This window comes from Momordica charantia, assembly GCF_013281855.1.
Source record: "Momordica charantia cultivar OHB3-1 chromosome 3 unlocalized genomic scaffold, Mcharantia_2.0 BLBB01000003.1, whole genome shotgun sequence".
Classification (NCBI taxonomy): Eukaryota; Viridiplantae; Streptophyta; class Magnoliopsida; order Cucurbitales; family Cucurbitaceae; genus Momordica; species Momordica charantia.
The window spans coordinates 21,659,603-21,677,375 of NW_028275161.1; the positions used below are offsets into that span (position 1 = coordinate 21,659,603).

General features: G+C 36.1%; 3 protein-coding genes and 1 pseudogene across 5 annotated transcripts; 3 read left to right on the forward strand and 1 right to left on the reverse strand.

Annotated features, from left to right (window-relative positions):
- Positions 1-4,721: 4,721 nt before the first annotated feature.
- On the reverse strand, positions 4,722-11,912 carry LOC111008696 (putative apyrase 7). Of its 3 annotated transcripts, XM_088121687.1 has the most exons (5): positions 10,314-11,912; positions 8,038-9,954; positions 7,797-7,946; positions 5,244-5,631; positions 4,722-4,982 (listed from the first exon to the last, which is right to left on the reverse strand). In XM_088121687.1, exons 1-2 carry the CDS (start codon positions 11,473-11,475, stop codon positions 9,425-9,427), a joined length of 1,692 nt encoding a protein of 563 aa, XP_087977813.1. In that variant the 5' UTR covers positions 11,476-11,912; the 3' UTR covers positions 4,722-4,982; positions 5,244-5,631; positions 7,797-7,946; positions 8,038-9,424. The 3 variants fall into 3 exon arrangements, with proteins under 3 accessions (XP_087977813.1, XP_087977812.1, XP_022137154.1); XM_088121686.1 differs by having other exon boundaries at positions 4,722-5,631; XM_022281462.2 differs by lacking the exon at positions 7,797-7,946 and having other exon boundaries at positions 4,722-5,631.
- Positions 5,113-6,648, forward strand: LOC111008697 (plant UBX domain-containing protein 10). The gene is made up of 4 exons (XM_022281463.2): positions 5,113-5,640; positions 5,756-5,929; positions 6,024-6,200; positions 6,283-6,648. The coding sequence occupies exons 1-4, from the start codon at positions 5,113-5,115 to the stop codon at positions 6,508-6,510; spliced, it is 1,107 nt and encodes a 368-aa protein (XP_022137155.1). The 3' UTR covers positions 6,511-6,648.
- Positions 8,332-9,359, forward strand: LOC111008698 (uncharacterized; annotated as a pseudogene).
- Positions 11,913-13,434: 1,522 nt separating the features above from the next.
- LOC111009051 (uncharacterized) lies at positions 13,435-17,326 on the forward strand. The gene is made up of 5 exons (XM_022281974.2): positions 13,435-13,678; positions 14,542-14,607; positions 15,066-15,199; positions 15,727-16,164; positions 16,562-17,326. Exons 2-5 carry the CDS (start codon positions 14,581-14,583, stop codon positions 16,974-16,976), a joined length of 1,014 nt encoding a protein of 337 aa, XP_022137666.1. The 5' UTR covers positions 13,435-13,678; positions 14,542-14,580; the 3' UTR covers positions 16,977-17,326.
- Positions 17,327-17,773: the final 447 nt, after the last annotated feature.

Consider the following 17,773-nt stretch of genomic DNA (forward strand, 5'->3'; position numbering starts at 1 on the left):
TTTCCCTTTTCCTTCTCTTCTGACATTTCAACCTTACGGGCGCGGTTAAAGTCTAACGCTTTTAATGAGAAAGATCTTAAATTTATAAGGTTGAATAAAGTCGAGGATAACAAATCTGAGTCTTCCTAGTTTTAAATTTGGTTTCTACCCAAGAAACATAAAACCTTCTCAAACAAAAATTCATCGGGTCTCCCCTCAAATAATCATCTATCAGGACACATTGAAGGTTTTCTCTTATCCAAGTCAAGTTTTCTTGATCAAACCATAAATATCATAATATTGATGGTAAAAAACTTTCATTTCTATCATAGGAATACGTAAAAAATAACTGAGAAATTAAAAAAAAATAACAACAATAAAGAAAACAACTTCGACTTATCTCCAGTCTAAGTTAAACTATTTACCACACCCATCATCTGAATTTAAAATGAAAAGCTACAAGAATGCACTCAGTAGGCATGCATTCTGCCACACAAATTTTGGAAAGAAAAATGGCTAAAATCCATCTTCATCTTTAAACCCAAGTACCATTTGTTATAAAAAGTAATGATGCCCCATGAAGAGTGGCTTGGCACTAGCATAGGAACAAAAGAGAATGGACATTACCCAAGTTTTCTTTTTGGGCTCTGGGAATTAGTGGTGCTCCATGCTTCCCACTTCCAAGAACTCCCCCTTTATTTGCTAGCTAGGATTTCTCTTTTCAGTTTTTAAATAATAATAAGAAAAATTCTCTCTTCTTTTCAGGCAGCCCCACTTACAAGTTACAACCTCAAAACACCTCAGCAACAGCAAAAAAAGAAAAAAAATATAAAGGACAAAGTGGAGGAATATTGGTCCACATTCATTCCACAGTGGGTCATTCTCATTACAACCAACAACCAACACACATAAAACAGCCTTGTCAAGTTCTTGCACTGTGAAACCATGCCTTGTTCCTAAAGTTGGTCTGAGTCAATGGATTCTAATCCCTCTATATCAAAAAGAATTATATTTAGATTCTTCAATGCCTTTTTATAACCTAAAGATTACCTTTTGAAAATAAAAACATACATGTCATGAAGCTTGTCAGTTCTGAGTATTAATCACACATTAAAGAAACAAAAAATTTGACTTTGGTTTTGGTAAAAGGCAACTTTCTATAATATGTATATATTAGAGTGAACTTGAAAGAGATAATGTGGAATTACACTTGTAAATCTTGGGAATAGTGGCTACAACTACAAGTGACTCCCACGTGACCCATAAGTTTAAATTTTGGTTTTTTTAGTGATATCTTCAGAATAGAAATTTAATTCTCATAGCATCATTAGATAGTAATTAGCTTCAGAAAATGCATGGGTGGTGGATAAATGTTTGGTTCTAGGAGTAGAGTAGGGTATATTTGTATATATTCCTTTGGGATATTGAATGCAAGGAAGAAAAAAGAAAGAACAGCAAAAATAGAAAGTTTGTTAAGGATCCCACGTTGAAAATGATAGAATTTTATAAAGATTTATGATTGACATGGACAACTCATTTTGTTGTTAATTGGTTTTGCGATGGAACCCCAGAAATATTAATATGGTATTGGAGTCTAAAAATGCTCAAACGAGCATCCGGTCCCAAAATGAAATTCAATCAAAATTGATGAGCCAAAAAAGCCGTAATTTTGAGGGAGCATGTTAAGGATCCCACATCGAAAATGATAGGGACCTTATAAAAGTTTATAGACATGGACTACTACTCTCATTCTCAGTTGGTTTTAAGATTGAACTTTTAATAAAGTAAACCGAACTTGTAAAGTGAAAACTTGTGTAGTGTACATATTCATTTTTTCAAGAGTCTATTTATGAGGCAGCACTACAAAGACATTCACACTTGGTAGCAAAAGTGATGCTTGTTTCTAAAGCATGGAATGTAGTTTGTTTGAAAAGAGTGGCCACTTACAGAGAATGGTATTGGACTGTGATTGGTAATGGTGGCACCAAGCCTTTGAAGAAGTGTTTGAAGAAGATGGTGATGGGAGCTCTGATGATCCATCTGAATGTGGAGACCACATGATGCTATCTTTGCCATACAAAAACTGCAGCTCTTTTTGCAACCTTCTTTCAAAGAAAAAGCAAAAACTTCTGTGACTTTTCAAAAGTATGATTAGAAAATTTAGCATGGGAAGATTTTAAACAAATATGCATTGGAGAAGTCAAGTAAATTTGAAATCTTTCTGGCCATCCTCCTGGGCATCAAACCTTTTCTGTTAAAAGTTTCATGCTAAGGTAATATATATGCTTTGTTTTGATCTTTTAACATATCTATTTCCAAAGCTGGTCAAAAAGGTTCTCAGGCTGTAAATTAAAGTTTAAATGTATTAATGAATTAGAGTAACAAAGGGCTTAATTTATGTGCATATTGATAGTAAAGTTACTTTGCTGCTTACAATACTATATCGACGTATTAAATTTGTTCAGTTTGAAAATGTACGTTTTGCTTAAAGATATTATTGGCTAAATTACAAAAAGTACCTCCGAACTTTGTCATAATTTGTTTCAAAAATATCTCTATCGTTTCAAAAATACTATTTGAGCAAACATCAATTAATATTTTTAGCATAAAGTTGATATGACAGAATCTAGAACGACGCAGCAATTAACATGGACATTGACATAGCATACAAATCCCAATTTTTGTTTTTAAAAGTTATTTTCCTTCATTGTCAGTAGAGTTTGCTTTTCCATTGTCTACCAAATTTTGTCATAATTCCCCATTTTTAAAAACGATAGCTTCTTCCACATTTTCTCTCGTTTTAGACTTGATCTAGGCAAGTTTTTACGTTATCACCACGTTGTTCCAAATTCTACCATATCAATTTTTAGTTCAAAATATTAACATATGTTTGCTCCAATGTTATTTTTGAAACTTTTATAAAAAGTCAATGATAGCATTGAAACTTTTGAAAGAAAAGAGATATTTGTTTGAAACAAAAGGCAAAGTTGACAGGTATTTCACGTAATTTAGCCAACATTATTCTCAAAAGTTTTTCAAACTGAATGTGAAAATATTCTTGAGAGTAAGGCTTTTAAGCAAAATACAATTTTTCATTGCAGATTTGAAAAGGAAAATACCCAAAGACTAAATAAGCGTTTCTAACACAAACATATCCTAAAATCTGAATTCAGTTTCTTAACCCCACTCGAGTGCTGAAAGCACCATGCTCTTACTTTGGCCGCCCAAATTGACAAATTAAAGGATGCAACAAACAACAATCATGAACTAAAGGAAAATGAGCTTCTGACCACGGCTTAAAAGTAAAGGAAAATGCCCTCTTTTTCTTGTCCCTCAAGAGCTATGAAATTCAATTACACACCCATTTGAACAAAATACAACTTTACTCGAATATTTCTAAAGTTCTCCGACCCATAAATCAAGAAGAACTTGCTCTGAACTGCAAAAGTAAAGCATGTCTTGTGCAAAGAGCATAAATTCCAAGTTTTTGAATGATAAAAAGGTAGTAGGAATATGAATTGGATTCTCCATAGTGGTAGGCAAAGAATAAATTTCTTGTCAATCAGAAAAAAAGGAAGAAACTCTCTTTGAGCTATGTTCAAGCTGAAGAATAAGTAGATCACACCCCTCCATTTGTAATTTTCTAACAAAATAAACATGAATGTAAAATTTCCCTACTCTAATTTACATAAAAGTAATTTCTTCCTTTTGACGTATGTAGAAGATTTCTTGTCTGCCTGTCTGTGCTTCGTAATGTTTTATGCTTAAAGCAACTAGATGGTATGGTTTTTTTTTCCAATTTTCTAGAATCGATGTCGTGTGGCTTGTACTACTGGATCCTTGTAAACATAGCTCGTTTTTTGGACTGAACACTGTGACCAGTGCAATGTTCGAACTTGAGACTAGTTGTTGGTGCCACAAGGTCCGAAGCACTTGCCACTACACCATTCCAAGGAACAGATGGGATGTGTTTCATCTTTCATGTTTGATTTCAACTTAGTTTGAGGCTAAAACTTAGGAGGGTTACAATGCCCAGGAAAATATATATATAACTCAGATGCATTGTGTAACACTCCCTTAGGCTCAAAAAAGTTCAATGGTTTTAAAATTCTTTAGGAATATTCTGTTTTAGCTCAAAAGCTATTCTGTTTTAGCTCAAAAGTTGAATTGTACTGTACTTCCTATGCCTATCATTCCTATCAATATTCATGGGTTCCATCTCAAAACCAATTGACAACGAGAGAAGTAACTCATGTCTATTATAAACCATTGTAAAATCCATTTCCTTTTCAATATGAGATCCCTAACACTTCTAGATAGAATCGTTATGAAAACGTGTGTCTAACCACAAATTTTCACTCTAAATCTTCCTGATATTTCTCGAGAGATCTCCACTCGTGAAGAGGATCCACAGTTTATCTAGCAAGATAAGATCGATAATTGAAACTCCTGGTTATGTCACAAAAAAAATAATTGCAGCATGTAACATGCCATGAAAGATAGTGAAATTTGGTGCAGGTGCAGCATGGTTCACGTGAAGTGATCTTGTTCATGTTTCTTTCTGTAATATTGGCCTATCTATTGTGGGAGCAAGTGAAGTGTGATAAAATGTTCTCATAAAAAAGAGAATAATATATGATTAGGTAATTTATACCTGCTCTTTTCCAGTATAAATTTGTATGAGAAAATTATCTAAAAGCAAATTGAAATGTATTCTTGAACTTTCAAGTGATGAAAAGAAGTAGAGAAGGAATTTGAGAATTTTATTCTTGAAAAATCCACCATCTCTTCAGCATTCACGGTGGATTTTGTATCAAGGAAAGCATCCAATCCAAATCTCACTGAAGCTAAAAGAAAAAGAAAGAAAGCTGCCTTCACATTCTTACAAGTCACAGTTGATTCTTTTGCAAACAGTGCCTGAAAAGACTGATAATTTGACAATGATATTTCTTGTTTAAGCTTCTCAACATCCCCGCCACTGGCAGTCAGTCCATCACCAGAACCTGAATCAGGAAGTAGAGAAGAAAAATTAGGAGTTGAGTTAGTACTTATTAGCCAGTCATCAAGTTTCTCTCTTTTTCTTCATCATTTTTGTTATATTTCTTCTCTGCAACTGGATTTGGTCTGGGAAAAATGTCAATGAGGGAAACTTCAAGATTAGCTGAGGCCTCTATCAATGGTATTGTCCGGCGGATGGTTAATCTTCCCAGAAGCATAATGGGGGGATTTTCGAGAGTTATGAGCGGAGGAAGAAGAAACCATACTCTGCCATCCAGTTATCAATATCAGGTTCTGCAGGACCCACCAAATGTACCGGAAGAATGGTCTTTCCTAGCCAGTTTTCAGTACCAGTATGGCTCAATGCACCCTTTCTTTTATGCCTGTCGGTTTGTGGAAGCCATGAAGATAGCAGAAGATGATCACAAGTTTTTGTTCTTGTATCTGCATTCACCAGATCACCCTTTCACGCCCTCTTTCTGTGAGGAAACACTGCGTTCTGAGCTGGTAGTGCAGTTTCTTGATGCTAATTTCATCTGTTGGGGAGCACTTGCAAACAGAGGAGAGGGTCTACAGATGGCTACAACTTTGGGAGCTACCAGTTTCCCGTTCTGTGCAGTAATTGCTCCGGCTCCAGGTGAAAGCATAACAGTCCTGCAACAGGTAAGTTGGGTTTAAGTTCTAAACTTTCTGTTAAGATTAAATTTTCCACAATTAAGTTTCAGAAAAAAAGCTTGAAAGATGCTTAAGTTTGATTTTCTGCTTCATCTATAACTAGCTTGAAGGGCCACTTTGTCCAGCTGAGCTGGTGGAGATTCTACAGAGGACAATGGAGGAGCAGGGGTCAGCCTTTGGTAGCTCCAGACTTGAGCGAGAAGAGAAGATAAGAGCAGATCGCAGGCTTAGAGAAGAGCAAGACAGAGCATATCGTGCCGCTCTTCAAGAAGATAAGGTAGGTTCTTCTATGATATCCCAAATCAAATATTATAATCAACCTCTCTAAACTCAAAACTTGGGATTAAATCAATGCGGTTGCGCTGATCTAGGAAAAGGAAAGACTCAAAAATTTACCTCCGGTGTTACCGAAAAAAGCAAATGATGAGAGACTCAAGCAGAATTCTGTAAATAAACAGCAAGCGAGAGTGAAAGAACCTACTTCAACTCGTGAAACTCCAAAGAAGGATCCTGCAAGTATCGGAAAGGATCCTCACCCTAGCTCTCAGGTACAAACTACACAAAAACAGAATTTCAATCTAAGACTGTTCTAAAATTGAAAACTTAGTTAACACTTGATTCATCTTCCAGATACTAATAAGGTTCCCAAACGGTGAAAAGAGAGAGAAGAGCTTTTCAAGCATGGACAAGGTGAAATCGATTTACAATTACATCAATTCGCTCAGCCTGCCAGGTACTGAGAACTATAGATTGATAGCAAGCTTCCCAAGAAGAGTATATGGTATTGATGAGATGGATACAACTCTGAAAGATGCTGGCCTCCACCCGAGAGCAAGTCTGTTTCTGGAACGTCAGTGATGTCGTTTATTTTCATGGTCACCATGGCTTGCATAGATAAGATCTGCAATTTAAATTTTCCTGTTTGGCAACTATTTTGTTTGCGACATACAAGACTGATATGTTACGAAGAAAATGCAACAAGCAAATCTTATCGAATGTTTAGCTATGATATGTCAGGAAAACTGACATCACCCACAATAACCAATACATTGAATAGGTGTTAAGATTTGCAATAGGCCAACGCAGATCAAGAATTAATCCAAGTTTAAGTTCCCTGACTCCCGATTCATCTCTTATAAGAGAAGAGGGAAGAAAACGTACTGAGGAAGTGAAATTTGAAGTTTGAACAAGCATCAACAGATAATGAGCACACTAATAATAAAGCTAATTAACTACCAACACAAATGATTGTCCAAATACCAGGGGAAAATGAGAAAGGAAAACCAACTGTGAAAAAGAAGCTAAATCGTACTATACAAGAGAAAGATGGTTTACTATACTACAAATTGTTAACTGGTAATTTCTTTAGATTTACTATACTACTGCTTTCCTCATCAGGAATTAGTGCCTTCAATTAAGGTGAACTCCTTACTGGTGTTAGAGACAGAGAGTTGCATGAAGACACAACTGGTCAATCTCCCTTTTTCTCAGAAAGGGGAAGCATAATTAAAAATTTTGGATTCCCTATTGTTTCTATGAGGATTGATTCCATGATGAAACAGAGAAAAATGGGGTGATTGGAATTCCAATTAATCCTACATGTGAAACATAATCATATTCACCAAAATTTAACAACCATAGATTTTGGAGAAAAGAAAGTTGAAATCATAGCTCAGTGACTGTCAATGGGAAAAGGAAGTAGTCAGACACGGAACCAAGATTACATATATAAAAAGTTCAAATACAAAATTTTGCCCCTAATCAAAATTTGTGGCTCTGCCACTCAGACTTCAGAGTAGTGAAGGACCAAAACTCATGCTGGGTGAGAAGTGATCTCTTTCTTTGCGCTCTTCTAGCAGTAAATCCCAACTTTCTACCACCCAGAGTTGACAACTTAATGCAAAATATTATCACGAGTTGTTTACTAAGAATAGCAGCACTACTTATCAAGACATTATCTATCTCCCAAAGGGTTGGAGGTTCTTCTCCTTACCTCTTGCTGTAATCAAGAAATTAAAAAAAAAAAAAAATCATTTTCACATTTCACTTTCAAGGAATATAAAAGGAACATCCATTTTCCTGAATACGTTATCAAGATACATTTAAAATGCGTCTGTGAGCAAGAGAGGAAGAGAGAGTCAAACGTTGAACAGCAACCACAAGGGTGCCTCGAATTGATTAAAATCTTCACAAAAACACCCTATGCTTCCACCTTCCCGTGATATCTTCCGCGAAGTATTCTAACGGATGACACTTTCTCGCTCATCAATTAGTGCCAATGTTGCTACCGCTCTCTACGAATTGAGTAAAATTCAAACAGAAAAAAAAAAGGTGAAACTTAAAAGAAATGTAAATAGATGAAGAGAGCAAGATCGACGGACTTACTTGAAGTCGCAGTAACATGTAAAGTAAACACATGCTCCAGCTGGGAGGGACATGGTGCTGCGTAGGAGAGAGTTTTCGCCATCTGAGAGAGATTTGGACTTAATTTGAAATGGGCCTCTGCATGGTCGAAGGCTAATGGGTCTGTAATATCGTGAAGACTTCAGTACGGCCCAATCGGTGCTTTTGACTGATTGCATGTGGAAGACATGAAATTGCAAACAACTGCCAATTTGGGGGCCAGAGGGGAGACGAGAGATACAGAGTTCACAGAGCGAGGGAGGGTTCGAACGTGGAATGGAGGGTCCGAAATTATCAATCTTTCTCGTCAATCTCTTATGTTTTCTCAGTCTCTGCATCGCCATCGAGTCCCCCCAATACTCCGTTGTTCATTCAGAATCAGACTTCGAAATCAGATTCTACACAAAGTCCACATGGATGTCCGCTCCCGTCCAAGACCCATCCTTCCAGAAAGCCACTAAAATTTCCACAGGTAATTCCATCTCTTATTTCAAACCACTCAGCCCCAAAATTCGCTCCTCCCCATTGATTATTTCTTCATAAATGGCATCCGGGTAAACTTGGGAAAGAAGAAAGCATACCAAAAGGTTACTGAAAAGTGTGTTGATCATCTTCCTCTATCAAATTCTTGGGTGCTACTAACTCCAAACTACAATTCCTTCGATTGCAGACTGTTCCAGTACATCCAAGGTGCCAATCTGAATTGGTCACGAATCGCCATGACTGCTCCTGTTTTGACAAGCATTGTCCCTGGGGCTGGCCCCCTTCACTCGTCCTCTTATTTTGTTCAACTCTATCTGCCAGTTAAGTTTCAAGCTACACCACCTCTTCCCCTTCCTGAACTGGACCTAAAGCCCTTTGGTTGGGACGCTCATTGTGTTGCAGTTAGAAAGTTCTCTGGATTTGCAAGGGATGAGAAGGTCATAAAGGAGGCAGAGAAGCTTGCTACCAGCTTGAGTAGGTTCCCCTTGGCTAATTCCACCTCTGAAAGGGGCTATGCATATGCCATTGCCAGTACAACTCTCCTTTCCGGATGATTGGACGAGTTAATGAAGTCTGGGTCGACGTCGATGCAGCGGATTTGGATGGTTGTAAATCCAGTGTCATTGCTGCATTCTAAGTTTGCAGTGGTGCGGAAAAGAGAATCAAGTTTCACTTTGTGCATATAAAGTTTGCTGGACATGTACGTATTTCAATTTCGGTTACATGCTGCTTTGTATCTATGTAAACAAGTCTACTACATAAGATGGGAACTCTACGATTATAGGGTCCTGAAAACTTCAACAAAATTGGAACTTTCTCAATACTAATTACCATCTGTCTAAAGAATAAATCAAATGTCAATGACACTAACTAGACCACCTCTGAATCAGTTCGGCCTATGTTTTGTAAGGGCATAAGATGGCAAAGATGCCCCGGCCGCAGCTGCCTTCCTGCCTAACACAGGTAGTTTGATTTGATTGTAATAAACAATCAATAGAAGACACAGAAGTAACAAAAATACATATACAGGCTCAATTGTTCCCAAAGTTAACTTGTGATCCTCAGCTTTAGTTGTTATACTTGACCATAAGTATTCTCCCTCTGTCAAAGCGGCTCCTAGAGTCCAGGAGACATCTGGAGGACCAAAAATTACTTCTTTATCGCCAAGACAGAGAGCATCCTGGATGAGTGATGCCACATAAGGTAACTGGAAACAATATTGCCACAAACTACTTTGGTTTCCTGAAATACTTCTCATCATATCTGCTTGAGAAGTGGAGCATAACTCCAGACCTCTTTTCCATATGTTTGTCCAATTGGCTCTTGTTGACAGATCTAATGATTGATAGACTGCAAAGAATCCAGATAAAGCATGAAAACGTGTGGTGGGAATGGCCACAACTGTATTGTTACTGCCTGCAATTACAAAAGTGAACATGAAATGAGAATTTGAATTTGAATGTCGCAAATCTCTCCATTCAGAAAAAATAGACAAGTTAAAGTTTTGAGGTGTAAAATCACGTAAAAAATGGGCTAGTGGTCGACATTTCAAATGTTAAAAATGCCCTTTTAGAGTGGAAGTCCTTATAGATGGCCCTCAAAAGTGTAAATATCCTAACAACTATTGCAATTATGCTACTAATTTACAGGTATATAACAAGTAATTTTACCTTATTCCCAAGAATAATAAGAAAAAGGAAATATTTTCTGCCTAAGTATAAAAGCAGGAACATTATAAAGAGGATCAGCACCAGGTGAAACATGGTAGTACGTACCATTTGAAGATAACGGGCTAGCTAGACAATTAGCATCTATTTGCTCTGGCCAAGCTAAAGAGCTGGAATTGATTGCAACTGCCCTAGCAAGTCGTTTACACTGCTCCCAATTTGGATTCCCGACCAGGTAAAAAGGAAATCCAGTTTTGCGGATTTGATTGTTCAGACTTTCCTGTCCCGTGTTGTTATGACTTGAACAATTGTAGCATGTATAGTTTTGCTTAAAACTTGAACTAAGACAAGGATGTCTGAGCTCCCTAGTAGTCATGTTACTATTTCCAAGTTGCTGTGTTTGATTGAGCAAAATAAGGGTCCTATCAAATGCCTCATTCAAACCAAAAGCTGTCCATGAGAAAGCCAAAACCTGATGCTCTATGGACCCAACTTTTGATCTCATGAAATGCATTTCTTCCTTTTCGTCTCTCTTATGGTCTGATTCCATCACAACCTGCAATGAGGAACCTCCCAAATCAAGAATTCCCAACGTGCCTGACGACCTTGAACTGTTTCTAAAGCTCCCCATTTTGTAATTTAAAGCAAGCCAACCATAATAAGCTTCTTCTAAACCACTCAGCACTCTTATCCAACTTTTTCTATACATGAAATAATGTTCCTTTATAACAGCCTCAATATCTTCCAAAACCTGCTTGGCATCGTCATTTGTCAACCTCCTCAGTCCAGCAGTAGATAAAACAAAAATAGGAGTAACTGCATGTATTTCAACCGGTATCTCATGTTCTGCCCACTCAATCAATGGTTTCAAAGAAGCCCTTGCACCTGAAATATTGCCGACAAATTTATCTAATCCCGGCTGGGTTTGCATACAGTGGTAACTACAAGATTTCTTTCGGAGCGGACTTTTCGTTGAATTGTTAGGATAAGAACCCAATAAAACAGGCAAGTCGCTACCACTCTTAACCCCCAATGTCCATTCATAAACATTTACCCTTGTCCCTGTGCTTCCACAGTCCACAACCACAGTATAATAAGGCTTTTTTGGGGCATTAGAAACTCCTCGAGATTTAAATGCTAAAATTGCACCACGTGAAATCACAAATGTTACTACGACAATAACAGTTATATTTACTATCCATTTATGCTTAGTGAATCTCGATGGTGACGGCTTAAGTTTGGATGGCGACTTGAGATCCATGGTTAACATCAAGATGAAAGCATGCTTGAATATTTTCTGTCAAAATTTCCTTTCGGAAGAAAAACATCAACGACCTTAATAGTAGCTAAAACATAATGCCCGGATGACTGAATTGTTAGATCCAATGAGATCATTGAAGGAACACCAGATAAATCCTATTTACACCAAATCCCTGAATAGGGTTTATCCAATAGCATAACCTTACGAATGAAAATTAAATCTGATCGATCAAAAATCAAGCATATCTATTAAAATTATATACAGAAAAATCGCGATGGAATCTGCCTTGGTTGGACTTGGGATCACTGTTTCTCAAATACAAACCACCATAATTGCACATTTCTTCAACTTACTAATGGCGAGTCACTAATTTTGTAGAAAAATCTCAGAGTTCTGGAGAAATCGTTGATTTGGAGTTACCTGAAATTTAAGATAGATAGAACGGAACTTACTGGGACAATGATTTGGAACCCCATCAACACTATAGTCCGCCACTGCGTCTTTCCCTCTCTCGCGCCAAAACGAGTGATCGCAGAGAGAGTGGCTTTGCTCGTCGGACAATTCACCCGCGCAGCAGCGCCAGCGCCTCCGTCGATAATATACGTTTGTTTTTTTTGTTTTGTTTTGTTTTTTTTTTTTTTAATTTCTTTGTTGAGTAAACGATAATATACGAAATGTTGAACCACAAAAATGTTACTGTTATTTTAACCATTTTTAGTTTTCAAAACTAAATAGATTAAAATTGTATTTTATCCTTTCTTTAATAGATTTAAACAAATAAATATCATTTACCTCTTTCTTTTTAAAATTAGATATCATTTACTTCTTTTTTTTTTTTTTGAGAAGAATATCATTTACTTCTTAATTACGTTCCGTTACAAAAATATTATTTTTATTTTTTGAGTACCCAATAATGTTAATTGACATATTATAATAGAGTATTTATATAAAGAATATCACTTAAAATTAATGATCTTCCATGGTGCAAAATTAAAATAAATTTTATGTAAAAAATTAATAAACAAAATAAATTTAATATTTTAAATGTTTTTTTAAGTGACAAGTTGAGCTCTTTTTCTTTCTTTTGAATATAACATATGAAGTGATAATTTAAATTCAAAATCTTTAATTAGAGGTGGTGTCTTAACTTATTGAGTTTAGTTCAAATTGGTAATGATAGTTCGAACATAATTTAGTGAATAAAGCATCAATAATTTTTATTATGATTAAAATCTCTACTATCTATACATTTTTTTAATATAATAATTGTGGAGATGAAAAATTAAACTCCGACCTATAGGTTGGAGCAAGATATCTTAATTAATAACTATATTCATGTGGGGTTTCCAATTTCATAATTATTATATTATCAATAAATCTATTTTATCAAATTAAATATGTTAAAACCACACATATGATCAAAACGAATATAGTTTAGCACTAATTGTCATATATTTACAATTAAGATTAAGAGGGTGTGAGTTCAATTTCCCACCTCCACATATCATATTCTAAAAAAAACCATATAGAGGTTTATATAATGTTAATGAGACTTTATTTATCTTAATTAAATGTCAAATACATGTCACTTGCTTTGTTCATTTTTTCTATCCTTTTATTTTCATATGATAGTAATTCACCAATTTATACACTTTTTTATGTACTACCTCAATTTTTTTTTAATTAGAGAGAATTTTATATTAATTATATTTGTAAGAAATATGATTTATTTAAATTGTAATGTGAACAAGAAAATTAACACACATTCCCCATTTTAATAATTATCGAATAAAAGGGAAGAAAACACCCGCAAAATTTTATTTAAACAAGACAAAAAATAAATAAATAATAAGAACCCGCAAAAAGCCCAAATTTATAGATCGTGGCCCAACTCCTTCACTCAGTCCGGGTCTGGAGTTTGGACTCAGTTCGGTCAACCCAATTTCCGAAGCGGGTCATTCATTCCCAATTCGGGAAGAGCCATTAACGCTACCTTACCTTACCCTCTGGTTTTTTTGTGGCTTCCTTATCGTCTACAGTTGAGGTCTCTCGTAAACCTTTAATTCACCATTCCAGCTTCCCTCCACCGTTGCTCTCTTCCTATGCGTTTTCTATTTCCACAGCTTTGATTGTGGACCGGAAGGCTGTTGATTTTTTTGTTTTGTTCCTCTCTGCTGCCGGACTAGAAGGGCGCATGAATTCCGATTCAAAGGTTAGCTTGAGATTTGAGTTACCTTCTGTTATTCATGTTGGGCTTCAATCATCGAATTGGCGATTTTTGTTTCTCCCACTTTTGTTTCGGTTTCGTTCTTTGGTTGGGGGCTGGTTGTTGGTCATTTAGTTAATTTTTGTTTGGAAAGTGGAAAAATTTGATAAGGAAGCTAATATTTTAGCATATTGAAGTCCTATGCTATCCGGTTTTATGCTTTTTGGTTTGCATAAAATTGAGAATTTTGTCCTGGTGTATGCTGGAAATTAGATAGTTCTTTTATTGAACTCGAGGGGGTTGGAGAAACAATTGAGGATAAGGTTGGTTGCTTTTTTTTTTTTTTTTTGCTCTAACTTTTCCTTCGGAAACTGGAAGCCCTAGCTTCTGCCTCTGAATGTTGCCCCTGCTCTGTGTTCACCCGACGTGAAAGTTCGCCTTTGCGTTTCTTCCTGACAGTGCACGAAGGTTTTGTTTAACAATACTTGATAGTTTTTTGTTAGATGCTTAACACGTAGTTGGCTTTATGCACTATCTAAGTTACTTGCTTCAGTGGGTATGTCCAGTAATAGTTAGTCATAATTATTCAACTCCCCCACCAATGATTGGTTTGGAATTTTGGAGATTGTGATTCCTTCCTTCTTCATTGTGAACTGGCTGTGTTCTTCATGTTGAATTTCAATCCTCGTACCAATACTGGGATACACTTTATGAATTTGAAATGAAAGTTATGTTTTATAAGATCTTATTTCTTTTTTAAGTTTATAACTAGGCGGAAAGATAGTCTATCCGTGTTCTCATGTCGTGTGTTAGAAATTCTGTCGTGTAATAAAATAATGACAGGTCTGCTTTCTCTTTGTTTGAATCAGGTGCATTGATTAAATGATTTGGTTGTTAAGGTCGAGAAGATGGCCTTAATCACCCATCATCCTCAGGTATTTGATAGATCATAAAGTAGACTCTTTAGTGTTTCAATTTCTTGAAAGTTGAAAGCATCTCAATTCTCCTTTTCCATGCCATGAACTTATGGATCTATTTCACGTTGTGTTTTAAAAATGGAGGACCTCCTCTTTTCTTTTTCAGTATGTAACTGTTTTCATTTATATAAAAAAAGTCAAATAAAAGAATAAAGGGAACTGTATTGCAGTATAACTAAGAAATTGGTATTTACAGGAAAAAACGACCCTTTTGTTAAGAATAAAAAGAAGTCTACGAATGATGATTTTAAAGAACCATAATTTTTTTTTTTCAAGTTATATGACATCAATTGGCTGAGAACTGCTGTTCTTGATGTTGACATGTTGTCTCCCGTATTCATCTGATTTTATACTGTCATTTCACTTTTCCTTAGTCGCTTGTGATCTTTATTGTGTATAACTTGCATATTCTGTAGGGTTCTTGTGGAGAATTTTCATCAAGATTGTCATCCTGGAATGGCTCTTTAAAGTTAAAACAGTATGTAACATCTGTTCGTACAGCTGGGAGAGCTGAACACTGTACATCATTAAGGAGCAATATTTGTTTAAGGTGAGGGCTTTGAAAATCTCTTCAGTTTTCTTTTGTATGGACATTGGTTTTTCCATTAGGCTTTTTGCTTGTATCAGTTATCTCTTTATTTATCCTGTTAGCCATTCACAAATTAGAGATTTAATAGTTCATTAAAGTTGAACCTCTAGCAATATTCATCATAGTTTAAAGACCATTAAATAGTCAAAAGGTGGTTGTACTCACTTTGTCAATCACCACTTTTGTGACATAAGTAGACATTTCCATGTTGCCAACTTTCTCTGTGTCATATTTTATTGGTTAGTCACTCTCACTTGATCATGTTGCTCGTTGCCTTTATAATTTGGATACGTTTGTGCTGAAAGTAGACAATTTCCTGTTCTTGTAATATTGAGATAATTTTTACCTTAGGTATTAAATTAAATTAACTCAGTCGTGTACCCCTCATGGTTGCCCTTGAAACTTCTCTGATGTACATGTGGATTCTTGTATCATCATAAAAAATGTTGTGTATCCTGGTCCCCCACACTCATGGAACTTATTTTCAGTGTAGGGACTCCTCGATTATGTGGACCAAGACCTAATCTCTTGAGAGTTTCGGCCTTCAAAAGCAGTGCTCGAATAGAAGATGACACAAGTGGAGGAAATGGATCTAAGATTCCCAACTACTCCATAAAGCTTAAAGATGGTGATTATTGTACAGAAACTCCAAAGGCAAATAATGTTCCACTTTGTTATGCCTCGGGAGCGAATGAGGATATTGCTCCATCCCCTGCAATTCACAAACTGTTCAAGAAATGGTTGGTATTGTTGCGCAGACAACCTGTAAGTCAGGATGTGGATGGGATTCTAGATGAACTGCCTTCGGCAGAGATGTCAGAAACTCAACAAGAGTCTAATAAAAAAGAAAGCAGTGAGATTTTTCGAGGGGTCTGGTTCCACTTTCTGGGCCTTAATGCAGCAGTGAAGATACCTCTGCTAATATTGTAAGTAGCTTTTACTCGTATAATGCGTATTCATGTAATATAAGGTCTTGATGTTATCTCATTGTTAACCCATGACTATTATGTTATATTAAGGACAAGTATGTTAGTGTCAATAGTATGAAAGTGTAAACGTGATCAGCCTGAGATTTTCATTTTTCTGAATAGGAAAAGAAAATCTCAGTCTCTTCACATTTACATTTTCAGACTAATCATTAATGATATTGCCATATTGGTATGCTTGACGTTAATATTAATTAGGAGTCTAGGACCAATGAATTATTGAATTATGATGAGGAGAATACACATCCTCGACATGCTTGACAAGACCATCTTCTCTTCCACCTGCAGTGCATCTGTCTCTTTTATATTTGTTTACAAATGCCCTTCTTTTTTCCAGTGTTCCTCTGTACATGGCGGTCAACATGTTCTATGGGGCTGAAGTTTCAAGAGAATTGACTCCTCTTTGGGTTTTGGGGCCCTTATTGACTGCCTTCTACATTAAGATGTTTCAGTGGTTGTGCTCACTTTATATCTTCAGCTTTAAGCAGACTGCTAGATTAATAAGGAACTCCCCCACTTACTACCAGACAGCACACCATTATATCATACAAGGGAAACTTAAAGAAGAGGTCGTAGCCCGTTTCTTGCAACCTATAATCGACATTAAGAATCTAGACTACAAAGAACTATCACAAAGAAAGCTCATAGAGTTAAGAGAGTGGGTTCTTGAGAAGTACATTGATTTTGTGGAATCAATCTGGCCATACTACTGCAGAACAATCAGGTTTTTAAAGAGAGCTAATCTCATTTAGACTATGGTTTGTATTTTGAGGCAAAGCTTCACCAAGAGCAAAGGCTGGCACCGGTTTCTTTCTCACACTACCTAAGAAGCTCGATTTGTTATTGAAGCATGGCTGGCCGACCACTTTTAATGTGGGTTTCTTGGTGTTTTATGAGCTAATGAAGGATCAGGACAACTTGAGTTGTCTGATTTTTGTGATTGTTGTGATGAGGATGTAATCTTTTTTTCTTGTCCTTTTAATTGGAAGAGGTCCCACATTATTTTGCATTTTTCCTGTTATAGTGATGTATGTGTAAGCATTGTCAATTTGAATGTTAACAATCTGTCTTTCGATATTATATTGTTTCATATTCATTCTGATGGACTGAAGCTCACAAGTCCCTCGGGCAGGAGTTGGCTAACAAATAAAAGGGCATGCAAACAGAACAAGGTCAAAGGCCAACTGATTCTAAAACAAATATGAGAAGTTTAGTGGTTGGTTGGCATATGCTTTGACTTGAGGACTTCTAATCCATTATGTAGATTTTGATTGGTTTAAATTCTTGGAACTTATGGTTTTAGTCAAATTCAAACATTTAAGAATATGTAGTTTCAATAATGCACCTTCTTCTTTGGCTGTATGCTCATCAATTATGGCCCTTTATCTACACTACTTGATATATTTTAGGTAAAGGAACTTTTTTCTTCCTTGACAGAACTCACTTTTCGTTCTTATACTTGTATGTATTGAAAAATTCATACCATTTTTTGGTTCAATCTATACCTACTTGACTTTGAAATAGCTATTGCTTGGTGGCGCTCCCTTTC